We start from the raw sequence: 15,399 nt of genomic DNA, 5'->3' as shown, positions 1-15,399 counted from the left end.
GCCGTGCGCTACTCCCATGGCGACCCCACTGGCCTTGTGGAAGGGACCACGGCTCCCAGGCACACGGGCCCTGACCTGGCATGCTGGACCCCTCCTATCCCCAACCATCAGTGCCACACTGCGCGGCGGAGTGGGGAGGGGGTTCAAATTAACCCACCCACAACAGAAACTGATCATTCCCTACCTTCCACACCTCCTCCTGCGGCTGCGAGCTCTGTCATGCCTCCCGGTCTCCTGGGTGTCCAAGCCTATCCTCTGGAGTGATGTTCTACTTCTCCCTCTCACCAGCTACTAAGCTACTGGCTCCCTGAGCCACATCAGGTCACTCTGCCCATATGGCCAAGGGCTCGTTCTCGAAGATACACAGCAGGTGTTAACACACGTGTCTGTGAGCTGGTTCGTGTCAGAGCCATGGCGAAGGCAGTGCCCCCCACCATCAGCTATCAGTACCTGGGAGCTGGTTCGCATCAGACCACAGCACACCCACGGTTCTGGTGTGTAACTGTGGGCTGGTTCAGGTCATATTCGTGGCAAAGGGAAGCATCTGGAACAGATCTGTGAACCGGGAAATGTCATACCCGTGGTGAAGGGAAGAGCCTCTCAGTCTCGCCTGCTCTAATTCAGCCCTCAGTGCTTCCACGTTCAGTAGGAGCCGATCCTGCAAAGCAGCAAATGACAATGACACCCGCTGCAGGCAAGGCTTACGATCACTTGCGTCAATATACCCTTAAACACAGAGCACAAACTAGGGGTTGCCAGAGGGGAGGAGAGTGGGGGCGGTGGGCGAAAGAGACGACAGGGATTAGGAGGCATAGGCTTCCAGATATAAAATCAGGCAGTCACGGGGATGGAAAGCGCAGCACAGGGAATACGGTCCGTGATACCCTAAGGACTCTGTGTGGTGACACACGGTGACCACAGTGATGATGACGAGCACACAGTAAGGTGCACAATTATTGAAACCCTACGCTGTCTACTTGAAACTGATACGACACGGTAGGTTCATTAGAATTCAATTAAAAAAAAATGAAAAAGCTGTCTGCATCCAGTGTGCTCAAATGTCAACCATCATAACCGCGATGGGTAAATTCAGCAGTTACGAACCCCAAGACCATTCTCCCCAAGAGTCCTCCAGTAAACACCCGGATCACCAAGTGAACGTCCTAAACCCTACTGAACAGTTAGGTCTCAGGCACAGCAAGGTTACAGAGGAGAAACACCAAGCCACTGACACTTCTGCCTCATTATGTGGAGAGGAGCAGGACTTTCTGGGCGGTGGGCGAATAGCCCTTCTGTGCAACAGGCACGTGCTCCGTCGTGGACCCTCTGCAGCCCAGCCTCACTTCTGCACACGCAGCGCCAGGGAGCAAAACCGACGAGGAGCTTCGGTCACACAACAACCCCCTAGGCAGTGCCATCCCAGGCAGCAGACACCGCCGCACGTGGCTAACTGAGCGCCCAAAATGGGGCTGGTCCCGACCACAGGGGATGGAACTGTGAGACGCCCCGTGGGTTGCAAGGACTGAATGTGAAAAACAGTGTGGAGTAGCTCCTTCATTTCTACGCTATTTACATGATACAATAACATGTTGCCTGCATCGGGCTGCATGAAAACTAACATCACCCGTCTGTTTGTCGATTTCAAATGCAGCCGCAAGAATCCTTGGGATGACACCCGTGTCACCTGTTACCTTCCTGCTGGGCAACGCTGCACTCAACGAAAGGTTTACGCGAACATGTGAGCTTTCGAGCGAACCCCCGAAGGGACTCAGAAATCTGAACCCCAGAGGCTGCTCGGCTCCAGCCCCGCCACACGCGTGCCGTTCAGACTTGCAAGCGTGGGGCCGCTCGAAAGCACAGCGGTGGCCCGCCGTGGAGGAAGCGGGAGGCCCAGCGGACACCTGCTCCTTTCCGGTCTCGACGGATCTCTGAAGGATTGAGAGATGGAAGTACCTTCTCACGTTGCGTTTCTTCTAACTGCTTTTTCACATTTTCAACTTCTCGTAATAGAGAGTTCTGAGAAAGACACAGACAGTCCTTTACTGTTGATTCTCGAAAACAGTGCATAGAGCATAGCTATGTTTCTCTTTACGATAACGCAGCATGGAAAAGGAACGGACCGTGTGGCTACACCAGCGAACAGGGTCACATGCCCACAGAGTGAAATGCTGTCTTTGAAACCACAGGAACAGCCTTTGGTAATACTTTGTCCGTGTACAATTTCTTCACGGATCAGTTTCTGAATGTAAGTACGACAAGTTCGTAAGTTTATTTTAATTAGTTAAACTGGTCCGTACTAGCTTTTAGGGTAATTCACCAGTCACTTGGGAAACATGACCTAAGTTTCGTACGTGTAATTCAAATCTAAGACAAAACTACTCTACCTTAAGGCTGGGCCCAGAGATCAAGGAGGCAGCGAGGTAAGAACCCTACGCGGGTGTAATAATGCACTTCCTAATGGTTTTTATGCAAAATAAGCGTGGCACGTAATTAGCAGTGCTCACTGGTGTCTCCAAGTGCCAATCACAGGGAAAACTCTGGGCTCATCTTCAGGGACATGGGTGTAGCCAGACGGTTTTATCAGGTCCGAATCCAACTGTTTCCACCAGAGCTTCTCTGGCATAGATCCTATGACACTCCTTCCCTCCTGTTACAGCTAAAGTGTTTCCATGATGACTGTGTAAGAGTCCAGGCTTAGACTTTTTCCAAACCAGATGAAAAGAGAGAAGGCAGGAAATGGAACGGGAGAACCTGTTTTCAGCTGATTAAATGCCTTACATAACAGCGCGCTCCTACAGCGTCCTCTCCATACACGAGGTTAGAAATCAGCTCCCCACGCAAGGACCAGGTGAGGGCTGGACCTAACACAGGTCCCAGCGTGGGGCTGGCCAACGAGGGCCTGCCGACCACATCCAGCCACCGCCAGGTCCTGTAAATAAAGGGTTATCGGCCCACGGCCACTCCACTTAGTTATGTACTGTCTGTGGCTACCTCTGTGCCATTTATTGATTAGCACGAAGCTACCTTACTCCTTAAGTCTCAATTAGCAAAAGCCTAAAGTGCTCCCTCTCGGGGGCCCTTCCCAGACCAGACTTCTCTTCTAGACAGTAACGCACACCTGCCCACACACGTACGTCGGGCAGGGACGGGACACTGGGAACTTAGCGGGGAGTGGGAAACGGTCTGTGGTCTTTCCGCGTTAAAGAACAACGCGAGGGGGCTCCTGTGTGAGGCCGGGAGCCCTCAGCCGTCGCCTGTCCCGTCCTACCTTGTCTTCCAGAGCGGCCATTCTCTCCTTCAGATGAAGCTGCAACCGCTCGTTAGACTCGGAAAGGAGCTTGTCGACAGTGTCCGACAGACGCTTGTTATGCTCCTCGTTCATCTTCTCCCTCTGCCTTGCCTGGAAGAGGAGACACCAGCTTCAAGCCAAAGTGTGATCACCAGCGCAGACGCGCCGAGGGCGTGCCAAGGACGTCCTCGTCCTCGGCTGCCCCTTCCCACAGCCTTCTTGGGCGCGCTTGTGCGTCACGGCCGGAACCGACCTAGCGGGGCACAGAACCGCAGGAACGTGCCTCCGAGGGATCGTCCATTAGAAGGTCCCGTTGTTTCTGGGAAACGAAATACACAGGGGGCCTCAGGAATGTCCTGATTATGAGCTCTCAGACGGGCTCAGGAGGCAGATGTACACGCAGGAACGAGCGAACTTTTAAGGGCGTCGGCTTATCCACACACGGGAGGAGGAATCTCCCGGTGCATAAACAGAAGCTCGGATCCGGCTTCAGGGAGAAAGAAATGAATCCACAGACAAAAGCGAAAGGTAAAAAAAAATCCACTTTGGAAAAAACTCGGTGGCGAGAGAGACTTTCATCTGTTTTCCTTTATATTCACACATCACCTGAATCTTTTGTAACGGACACTTGGATTAAAAAATCGGAACTAATTACCTCCAGTAACTTTCGAGTGTAACAGCAAAGCTCACGGGTCTGTGTTTTATATAACTGTCATCAACTGCAAGGGTTAAAAAGCTCGTTTCTGCCCCATATCCCGACAAACACAAAAGAGAAGCGGCGGGAACAGGCCGGCGGCACTTGGGGGCTCCTCCTGGGTGGAGGGCCATAGGGCACGGGGTAGAGATGCGCCCTGCAGCCAGGGGGTCCAGGTAGGAGGAGGTGCCCACAGGACACGCCACAGGCTGGGCAACGGTCAACCCCCCCCCCCCGCCCCTGCTTGCGTTCCCTCATCTGTAAGACACATGTGCTGACACCTCTTCCCTTGGGAGCAGCGAACAGAAAGCACGACCGTCACACCTAACCCACGGCAACGGCCATCACTTGGAAGAGACCCTGGCCACCCAAGAAGGGATCAGCACCCACGTATTTTTCAAGCAAAACAGCTTAGAAGTTTCCTTGGAATTGCCTCGGTTACAGAAGAATCCTTATCTCAATGCCCGTCCTTTCAAACTACAATCCAGTCCTGAAAGTAATGAAGTGCATCTCTAAGTAAGTAAGGTCGAATTCTTGGCCCAAGAGGCTCGCGTCTGCCTGTGCGCGCGCGTGTGATGGGAGCCGGGGTCGGCCGACACGCGATCTCGTGCTAGTGTCAGGACCTTCACTGCCCGGAAACTCATGTTTGATGCTCTGCGACCTAGGGCCAAGCACATGAGTTTCTGGTGAAAACAAAACCTGACGGCCCTGGATGGACGTGCCAAGGCGGGGTGGCCGCTGCCTGGTCTGTCTCCTGGGTGTTTCATGTGGCCCTTTGACCAGCTCCTCCAGGGAAAAGTCTCAGGGGATTCAAGGGACACGGGCCTCCCTTTCGTCAAGGCTCGATTACGCTATTCCCCTTCTTAGGAACATCCACCCCGACCTACGCCTTTCCGTCTCGAGTAGTCATTCAGGATGTGGGGACCAAGGTCAGGCCCGTGACCTGATTTCAGGACCTCAACGTCACGTCCTAAGCAAGCGGACTACTCCTCTAGGACGGGCCTCACCCCAGGCCAGCACCTCTGGTTTGGCCGAGGGGCACCTGCAAGGTCCCGCGTGCACCGCGAGTAGCTGCCGACGAGCTGGTGGGCACCGTGGGCTGTGCGGGTGCCTCCACCCCGGGCGGCACTGCCTACGGGGCCCCCGCGTCCGGAGAACATCGCCCACGTGCTAGGAGCGCTCACCAGCGTCCAACTCGCACCAGAGGCCACTGTACCCCTGACGGGAGCGAGAGGGGGCCTGGCGTCCACGTGCGGAGAAGTGGGAAACAAGGCACCGCTCCCCACCCCCACACCCCCGGCCTGCGCCTCCTCCTCGGCCACCGCCAGGTGCGCGGCCGCTCCGCTCGGACACGTACCCGCTGCAGTTCTTGGTTCTTTTCCTCCAGCTGGGCCTCCATCTGCCGCAGCCTTTCCTCGATGTTGCCATGCCTCTCCTCGGCCTGTGGGCGACATCGGGGTCAGAAGAGCCGGCCGCCCTGCGCCACACGCTGTGCCTACGCACGACATGCCGTGAGCGGCCTTCCGCCCGCTCACACGCCCTACCGGCCTCACGCGTGCCAGTGGGAAGCGGTGGCCTCCAAGCTGGTGACCGGGGCTCGGCAACGTGCTCGTCCCCACCCCGGGCCCCGGATCCGTGGACGGTGCCTCCTCCCCCGGCAGACGCCCGTGGTCCCTGAGCACGGACAGCAGGAAGCAGCAAGCGGGACAGAGCAACGCACACGTGCTACCTTCCTAAGCTGGGAAGCGAGTTCCGACAGTTTAGCTTCCTCACCAGCAGAGTGTCCAGAAGACAAAGGGTCGGACTACAAGGCCGACCGGGGACAGGAGAGAGGACAGGGGAGAAGAGAAACGGAGATTTTACACGCAGATCACAAAGGAGAGGAGAGGCTCTGTTGGAGCTGTCGGGCTGTGGGCGCCCGGTACCACCTGCCCGACCCGACGTCAGCCATGAGGGTCAGCATCCCGTGCCTACGCCTTCCCAGTGGGGCCCTCACTGCACGGGAGCCGGTGAGACAGAAGCATGGACAGGTTCCCTGCGTTAGGCTCCCTCAGCCGAGGCCCCGGAAGGCTGGACCGTCTGCCGGGCCATGTGCTCTCTCGGCCCGTGTGGATCACTCGATCCCAGCACCGACCACGTCACGTCTGGAAACTGCCTCTTCAACCGCTGGCTTCCCCCGTGGGTGGTGAGGGCTGTGACAGCTGGGAGGGCAGGGACTGTGTCTGGCACAGGCCTCGTCTGTATTTGTTGAACCAGTGAATGAATTACTTCAAAATTTACTTATTACAGGGATGCCTGGGTGGCTCAGTCAGTTGGGCGTCTGACCTTTGGTTTCGGCTCAGGTCATGATCTCACGGTTTGTGAGTTCGAGCCCCGTGTCGGGCTTTGTGCCGACAGCATGGACCCTGCTTGGGATTTTCTCTCCCTCTGGCCCTCTCTCTCTCTCCCTCTCTCTCTCTCTGTCCGTCCCTTGCTCAAGCACGTGCACACGTTCCCTCCCTTTCTCAAAATAAATGGACATCAAAAGAATTTTTTAATAAAAAAAACTGTTACAAATTTATTTTGATTATTTTTAAAACAGAAGAGGATGTTCCTATTTCTGAGAAAAATTGTATCCTTTTTAAAAATTATTTATTTTTTTCAGTAAGCTCCACACCCAACAGGAGGCTCAAACTCACAACCCTGAGGTCAAGAGTCCCACGCTCCACAGACTGAGCCAGCCGGGCACCCCTGTCCTTCTCTTATCCAAGGCTGCTATCTTGAGCTGTGAGTCGCTGACTTAACTCTGAGAAGCAGCGAGTCTTAGATCGAACCAACTGGGAACAGCACACAGCTGACAAACCCGGAGGTAACAGAAATGGGGAAGCTGCCTGGCACCTGAAAAGCGTTCCGATCTCAAAGTAGCACGGAAAACAGATCTGAGCTGTTTCGTGGACTTGGGCGCGCCGACGTGAACAGTGACAGGTAAGGTACACGAACAGGCCACCGTGAACATCGGCATCCCGCCATCGGACCCAGCGGGAAGGGCGGGCCCCACCTTGGAGAGGGCGGCCACCCTCTGGGCCAGCTCGGCTTCCACCTCGGGCAGCGTCTCGGCCTTCCTCAGGGTCTGCTGCAGCTTCTGCTCCGCCAACTCCAGGCGCTCCTGCAACTGGCGGTTTTTATCCTCCGTCTAGAGAACGAAAGCAAAGCATCAAAATGCAGCAAGTCTTCCATCCGTTTCTACTTGTGATAAAGTGACACAAAATCTAAACGCAGAGATCTGCTAAATCAGTTCTCACAGAAGCCAACTGTTTCGGGAGCCGCTTCAGAGTAAACCTTTCCTTTCTGCAAGGAGGCTCCCACTCCCTGGGGCCTGATTTCACTGCGCAAAACACCTCTTGCCAAAGTATTTGCTTTTCTTCAGTGTCTTTCTTCAAAGAAGTCTTTCAAAAGACAAAGTTCCCACACGTTAAAGAAAACCCATCTTCTGTAGAAGCTTGCTCGTTCTTCCCAAGTTAAGGAAAGAAGGGTTCAGTCCTAAGCCCTCTTAAAAATAACCAGACTTGTCATCTGAGGGCTCGCTCCTTAGGGCAGACTGCCGTGGGCACGTCGGCCAGCACAGAGCCTCTGAGAATATGCCTCATGCCAGTCGAGTCATTTTTGCAAGTGTGTGATTATTCTAGAAAAACCCTCTCACTCTTGAAAAAAAATCAATGGGGAAAATTTAGACAAGGGATTTTTTTTTTAAGTAATTTTAAAAATCATGTAGAAGTCGAGGTTCCTGTGAGGTTAACACTTGTTTATACACAGCCTCCTTCCTTTGTCTGTGTGCATATAGTTCTGTGTGTGCGGAAAGACCACATATCCCGCTTTAAAACCCTGAGAAAATAAATCACATGCTGTACGTAGTATTTCGTGATCTGCCTTTTACAGTCATTATTTGGAACACCTTACGTGCTTTTTTTTTTTAATGTTTATTTACTGAGAGACAGACCGAGCATGAGCAGGGGTGGGGCAGAGAGAGGAAGACACAGAATGCGAACCAGGCTCCAGGCTCCGAGCTGTCAGCACAGAATCTGACGTGGGGCTCGAACTCACGAACCGCGAGATCATGACCTGAGCCGAAGTCAGATGCTCAACCGACGGAGCCGGCCGGTGCCGCTGGAACATCTTACGTGCTGTGCTCTTAAACCGCGCTCCTCAATACGATTTTTAGCTGCTTCCTAGTACCTGACTCTTATTATTATTTTCTGTCTAATGACACACTTCTAAACACACCAAACTCGCTATGTTTCCAAGAAGCTGGGCTTGGGTCTCCTGTTTAACGCCGGATGACCCGTGACGACCAAGAAAGAGACGTGCGGCCTCTCAAAATACAGGAGACTCACGTCCTCACTCCAGACTATGTTTCTGCACCTGCCCTTCCCCCCTGATCCCAGGTACTAACAAAAGTGGTCAGCTGTCTGCATGTTCCTGGCCGGTCCCTGCTCCTTTGGAAACAGCGCTAACAGGCAACAGATTAACATGCAGTTAAAACAAGACAGAAGGAAGAATCACACAGTGTAGCTCCATAACACGGTTACATAAAATCCCGAATAATTAAAACGTGTAAGGTGAAGTAACCCACGCTTTTGAACACAATGTTCCAAGATCCCAAAAACTTTGCATTGAGACTTGATTTCCAACATGAATGTCACAGGAGAAAGGTATTTAACTTCACCTGTGATTAATAAAAGTTGGATGAATTTCAGCAAAATTAGCTACCTGTCGATGCATAGAGTCTTTATTGGCAATCTCATTTTCAAGTTTATCGTTGAGGTCGTGCACAGAGGTGGCTTCACGCTGTGCCGCGAGGTAGCGCTTCTCAAGGGTGGTGATCCTCTCCTCCATGTCCTCCTTCTGGGCCACGGCCTACAGCAGGTATTTCGGAGGGAAAACAGGGAAATGACTAGTGCAGGACACGTTAACACACTCCAGACACAAAAACTGGGCTAAATCCTGATCTTCCAATCAAATAGAAAACCAGCACCCTCGGGGCACCGGGGAGGCTCAGCCGGTGATTTCGGCTCAGGTCACGATCTCGCGGTTTGTGAGGTTGAGCCGCGTGTCAGGCTCTGCGCCCACAGGGCGGAGCCTGCTTGGGATTCTGGCCGCTCAGTCCCCGGGGCTTATTTTTTCCGATGTGTTTCAAGAGAAACGTATAATAAAATCTCCCGGAAGTCACAACGTCTGTTGCCTCCTGACACAAGTGAGCTTTCCACAGAACAGGGACTGGCGTCTGGAAACACACGCTGGGAGATACAACCATCATTTTCCCGGGGAAAAGATGGATGAAATCTCATCCAGTTACCAAAGTTAAAGCAGAAGTGTTAACAAACTGAAACAAAATGCAAACTTTTATATAATTGGAAGTAACCTTCTGAAGCCTAATCCTGTAACAACACTGTATCACACGGTATCTAACACTGAAAATGGAACCAGAACTTTCTGCCCTGCCTTTCCTGTCCCCTACCCTGAAGATTCCTCTTTCAGCCCTCTTTGTTTACTAAGGAATTTATGTCAGCAGTCTTAACATGAAAAGTGATGAGTCTTAAGAAATGAATTTCTAAATTGTCTACATCTTAAACTCTGCTGAAGAGCCTCCTCCCCCTCCCCTTGCCAAAGAATAATTTCACTGAACAGGTTACGTAATTTCTGCAAATATTTTTGCTTTAAATTCTTACACGACCTCACCCACACTAAGCTACTAGACAGAGTGCACCTGTACATCCAGGCTCGAGGGTCTGAGGGTCATCCTGAGGTGGCCGTGCTGGGCTGGGGGCGGGGGACTGTCCACAAAGGGCAGCTCACAGGGACAGGAGGAGGGGTAGAGAGACCATCCTGCCCTTACTAGTTTCTGTGACAACGATCAGGTTCCCATAAATGACCACACGTGCAGAAGCGGCCGCACTCCCCCACGATCTTGCCCCATGGCCGGCGGGCCGCACCCTCGCTCGCTCCGACCGCCACGACCAGCGGCACGCAACCCCCGCGAGCAGGTCAGAGCAGCAGAGCCGCCCGCGTACGCTCGCGGCCCCGTAAGCGACCCGGCAGCACCGTGGCGGTGTGGACGTGCCGAGGGTGTTACTGGAACGGACCGCGAGCACGGCCCGCACTCCGCACCCGAGGGCGCTTCGCCGCCGGCCCGCCGGCCTCTCCCGGGGAGGGGAGAGTCCGCCACGCAGACGGGGAGGCAGCCCGCCCCGGGCCCGGAGCACTGTTCCCTTCTGCTGCCGCTGCCACAAAACTCCCGAAGTTCAAAACCCGTGGGAGAGGAAGGACACACCGGGCAACGACCGAACGGAACACCCCACGTTCGGCTCGACGACGGCGTGGCCATCTCGACCGCCACTCACTTCACGGACGTCTCGCTGCAGCTTTGTGTTCACTTCTTCGGACTTGATGAGGTCCTTGCGTGCCGTGTCCAGGTCCTCCTCCAGCTCGGCCACGTGAGCGGAGAGGGCGGCCAGGCGCTCCTTCATCTGGCTCTGCTCCTTTGACTGCTTATCTATGATTTCCTGGAGCTCGATTACCTTGGCGAGGTCTTCCTCGTGGCTTAAAGAACCGTCAGAAGCTCTCTGGTGGGGGAAAAATCCTTAAATAGCCTTGTCTGGCGAGCTAAGAAACAGGGCACTTCCGGGAAATGGGTCAAGTCCCACGATCTGTGCCGGCTGTCGCGGGCGCCACGCGCCTTAGCAGCAGCTCTCCAGACAGTCCTGCACGCGCCCCCACGTCTGCGGGCAGAGGAACCGGGGAAGAGACAGAGAGAAAGCCTGAGGACTTGCCTTTCCATTCGTGCTCGGCATATTTTCTTGTTCGTGGTTTATGTCATGCACTCCATCTGTTAGGGTTTTTTTCTGATTATTCTGTTCTTTAAGAATCATTAGCTAAAACCAAAGAATTGAATATGAGGGTGAGGAAGTAAGTAAAGATAGAGAATCTCCTCTCGGAAAGACACAACTGTAAATTGTGAGCACAGTTCGGGGGAAACGGGCGGTGATGCCCTGCAGCCGGAATAAAACAAGTGACTAAATCGGAACGTATTCTCGGCTGCGCGATGGCAGGTAAGAGACCGCGCAGCTGGGCGCAGAGAGTGAGGTGTGCCGGCCCTCGCTCGCCAGTCAGAAAGTAAGCGACAGGTGACGGTCCCCACCGCGAGTCTTACACGTTTTTTTCAAGACCAGGGATAAAAAGGAAACCCCCTCAAATCAACTCCCGTGATGACGTCTGGAGCTTACCTCTTTGTGTGTGGCCCCTAATTCTTCTTCTAACAAACTACACCTTTCAAGTGCTACTCGTAACCGCTCTCTCACCTGGAAACAAAGGGACTGAGTTTGTACGTGTAGGTGTTTCATTTCTCCTTACTGTACAGTTACCCGAAGGTCCCCTTAACCTCAAATCACATGACAGAGTGCTGGTAAGGTCTTTTGCGGATGCCAACGTTCACACACTTGCTCGTTAACAGCTTTCAATTTCACATTGGAGCGAAATCTTCCCCGAAATAAATTACATTACGCGATTTGTAACAGCAAATGGAGACGCACAACATTTCCGCCAACCGCTACTTTTTAACCACACAGACCTGTCTTCTTACAAGAATTCGAGAAGCTTAAAAGGAAACTCCAGTCCCACAAACACGCGACGTGTGCCTCACGGCACACAGCATGTGCGCGAATTGAGAGCCGCCGTGGCCGGAGGCACCTTTTCATCCAGAGCTTTGTGGTGCTCGAACAAGGACTTCAGGGCCTTGAGCACCTCCACCTCGCTGGACACGCCGGCCGGGGACTGCGCCTGCCGCTTCACCACCGTCATCCGGAGAGACCTCTCGTGCCTGGACACAAGGCACTCCAAGTGCTCCAGCAGCAGCTGGTGAGAGAGGCCAAGGGAAAACCGTGTTTAAACAGCACTTTCAGTTTTGGGCCCCAATGTAACCAAATGCGAAACCGAGTCTGAATCCCTTCAATTCGGTCCCCGGTTAGGGAGCCGCCCCCGCCCCCGCACGTGTTAAAATAGCCTTAATTCTCCTCCCGGATCAAACAAGGTGTGAGAACGCTGAACTCATGGCTCCCGGCCAGCTCCACGGGGACAGGTGGACAAGGGGAGTGGATGGGGTCCTGTGTGGAAAGACACCGGCGGTGCGCCTACTGACCCTGGTGTTGTTCCTCTCTGCCTTCAGTTCCGCGATCTCCTCCTCTCTCTCCAGGAGCTGCTCCCTGCAGACGTTGAGCTCCTTAGTAAGCGCCGCAAACTCCTGGGGGCAGGGAGGGAGACGGGGGGTCTTTAGCCAGAGCGCACCAGGCCTCCGCGGCCCACCCTAGTCCACTCACCCTAGCCCACTCACCCACCACCCTCAAGTAGCATCACACACACCAGTTCCCTCCTCACCACCCACAGGAGTCCCGGGGATTTTCAGAGGGACCGACACTCAAGGAGACAGAGACATTTTCAGGTGCCTGGCAGGTCTATGACTCAGGAACTCTGCTGACTCGGGAACAACAGGCCGAGAAGGCTGCTGCCCATCCCCAGCCTCTGGCCTCGTCTGGGAAGCAGGCTTGTGGAGCGGCAGCGGGGAAAGGCTGACGGTCCCCAAAAGCTGCTGTCGTAGCCCGACAACTGGCTCAATCAAAGTCAACCATACGAAATGGACTTCTCAAAAATGCTGGTAGGCCTCTTGACGAAAGGGAGAGTTTAAGACTGATTTCCTTAGACAAGCAGGAAACTTTCTGGATGAAGCGTCGCTGAGGAGAGTGATGCCAGGGCCCGCCACCCCGCGTGGGGTTTCTCTCCCAGCAATACCGAGCGCCCGCCCGGGACACGGCGTAGAGGTGGGCTCAAAGGAGGTGGACGCACACTCTCCGGTCGGTCGAGCGCAGAGCCCGGTGCAGGTCTCAGTCTGTGAACCATGACATCGTGACCTGAGCCCAAACCAAGAGTCGGACGCTTAACCCCCTGAGCCACCCTGGCGCCCCAGAGGTTTTGTCTCTGAAGGACAAACGAGGAGATAAAGATTCACTTAACAGCCTGACATGCAAATTCAGAAAGTGGTTGATTTCGGCAATTCTAGAAAATCAATGTACAAACAGGTGACATACTTCAAGTTCCTTCATAAATTAACCCTTTCCAAATCAACAGGAACTTGACCACAGAAGTGACCACGTTCCTTGCAATCTGACTTGACAAGGTGAACTCCCAGAAGCCTATCTGATCCTTGACGTAGAGCTGTGCAGGCCCATTTCCATGTGGGGATTTCTTTCCCAATAAATACACTGGAAACTTTTCTGGAGATGTGTGACATTTGGAAAGACTGGCAGATGAGCTGAGCAGCCTAGAGATATCAAAAATATTAAGCAAAAGGTAGGCCACGAATGCATGAAATCTAGGCAGATACTAGGCTATTGCAGCGTTTACTACCCGAAAACATACACAAACCTACTCCAACAAGGCAAAGCTTACCAAAATTTGCGCACGTAAACAGACCGTACCTACGTGGTGCCATCTGCAGTCAAGAGAAAGGCAAACAAATGCGGAGACGCAGGATTAAGTCCCAACCGCCTAACACGAGCTGTAGCAGACGCTGTCCTCGGGGGAAGTGTGCACCACCTCCTGTGGCCATTGAGGTCACCTCAAGTGTTGCACGAACCTGCTGATCAGCTCCCTTCTCCGGTAAATCACGCACCACAGGAAAAGTGATTTCTCAGGGTTCCTCGTAATTTTCACCGTGTTAAGGGCAATACCATGAACCCTGAATTACACCCTGGGACCCGTCTGAAGTGTCCCCAGGGATGCTGGACGTGCTCCCGCGATGCGATGCAGAGGAGACTCATGGTATGACAAGAAAAGGCTGAAAGGCCTGACCTGTACCGAGGCCCACAGCGGCAGCGGCCAGCCGGCCAGCGTGAGGACCATGGGGACACAAAGAAAGGGAGATTCTCGAAGCTCTCGCTGCAGCCACCCCAGCACATGCAAAACCCTGGTGCTATTGGTGAGACATCTTTTCGTCTCGTGTGGAAGATGTGGCATCTCTGTGGACGTAGGACTGCTGTGAGACGGGCACACCTGCGGACTCGACTCAAACTGCAAGACAAGTGAAGACCTGACATCACGACGTAAGGCAGAAGGAAGGGGAGGATCGAAAACTGGCACATTTCAACGCAGTCACAGGATAGCTTGGTGATTTGAGAAAGGGGTTTGGCTTTAAAAACGGTCGAGACGATAGGAGAAGCAGCTTCGACCACGAAGAGGAAGGACACGGTTTCCCAGACGCCCCGGAGAAGATTGCGGAGAAGCAGGAACTACCATCCTCCGCGTGTCAACCCCTCCAACACAAAACGTGAAAAACACAAGAAAATCGCTTGAGGAGACCATGGCTGCCTGCACAGCTTTTTCACGCAGAAGGAGGTGCCCTGTCGGGGGGGAAATGCCACAAACGACATTTATTCACGAGAAAGACAAGTGAGCACCAAGATGCTGGGTAGGAAGGGGTGAAGCAGCTACCGTCTGAGCGGACACAGGCGGGGGTGTGATCAGGGCGGCTGGCCCTGTGTAGGCAGCTCACCCCGGGGCCCTGAAGGCAACAAGTCCCAGTGGCCAGTGGTCTGGCTGCACGACCAGAGCCCTTGCCCTGGACCAGTTCCATCCCGGCTCTGTCCCTCAACTCAGGAAGTATGCTGAAAGCAAGGGACTGTCCTCTCAAGTTCTTCTGACATTGGACAATGTCCTGGCCACCCAGAACCCCACGGGTCACCACCAAACGTGTCTTGGCGGCTCACTCTGGAGCGCAGCGGGTCCAAGTCCGCCTGCGGACCAGGGGCCACGATGACCTGTGAGGCTCATGACACAGGCACTTTACGAGGAGGACGGTCAATGCTACCGAAGAGAACCGCCATGGGGGGAACATTTTGAAAGCCGGGAAGATGCCACGGGACGTTACAAACAACTCCGTGAAACCGTCAGGCCCAACACAACGAAGAAATCCCTGCTGGAGAGGACCGTCCAAATGACGCGCGTGATTTCACAGGACGTGCGACACAGCCAATCGGGGAAATCGTGAGTGGGACTGTGGAGACGGCAGAAAGGGCTGGAGGATGAAGGGATTCAAGATGCGGATCCCGAAGAGGGTCAAGAGCTCAGGGAAAAGCCCAGGGGAGGTCGCAGAAGACGGCGGCGCGGAGAGGAGAGCTGGTGCAGCAGCCGGAGGGCGAGGAAGGCGGCAGCGCTGGGAAGCACGCTGCCGCGAGGAGCGCCCCGGCAGAGGCTCGGCTCCTTTCACCACATGGACCTTGCCGAGGCCTGGGTGCGGAGACGTTGACGGGGAAACGGGAAGGCACGGAGGGAGACAGAAACGCGCTTCCGGAAAGCTGCATCGAGGGTGCCCGCCTCCCCCCGCTCCCGCCCC

General features: G+C 54.3%; 1 protein-coding gene across 2 annotated transcripts in view; it reads right to left on the bottom strand.

Annotated features, from left to right (window-relative positions):
* PPFIA1 (PTPRF interacting protein alpha 1) overlaps positions 1–15,399 on the bottom strand; it is a 90,763-nt gene that overhangs the window by 37,107 nt on the left and 38,257 nt on the right. Inside the window, exons 3-14 of one of the 2 annotated variants that reach the window (XM_047070798.1) lie at positions 12,154–12,255; positions 11,706–11,870; positions 11,243–11,317; positions 10,790–10,891; positions 10,361–10,582; positions 8,730–8,876; positions 7,021–7,155; positions 5,713–5,787; positions 5,341–5,424; positions 3,269–3,400; positions 1,954–2,016; positions 579–658 (exon numbers count right to left, since the gene is read on the bottom strand). In XM_047070798.1, coding sequence (XP_046926754.1) covers positions 579–658; positions 1,954–2,016; positions 3,269–3,400; positions 5,341–5,424; positions 5,713–5,787; positions 7,021–7,155; positions 8,730–8,876; positions 10,361–10,582; positions 10,790–10,891; positions 11,243–11,317; positions 11,706–11,870; positions 12,154–12,255 — 1,382 coding nt within the window. The remainder of the gene's footprint in view (positions 1–578; positions 659–1,953; positions 2,017–3,268; positions 3,401–5,340; positions 5,425–5,712; positions 5,788–7,020; positions 7,156–8,729; positions 8,877–10,360; positions 10,583–10,789; positions 10,892–11,242; positions 11,318–11,705; positions 11,871–12,153; positions 12,256–15,399) is intronic. The other variant, XM_047070797.1, reaches the window with a different exon arrangement.

The sequence above is a fragment of the Lynx rufus genome, unplaced genomic scaffold (assembly GCF_022079265.1).
Source record: "Lynx rufus isolate CCGP_SWC_20201006 ecotype Redwood Valley unplaced genomic scaffold, mLynRuf1.p SCAF_9, whole genome shotgun sequence".
Taxonomy (NCBI): domain Eukaryota; kingdom Metazoa; phylum Chordata; class Mammalia; order Carnivora; family Felidae; genus Lynx; species Lynx rufus.
This window is presented reverse-complemented; position numbering and strand designations above follow the sequence as displayed.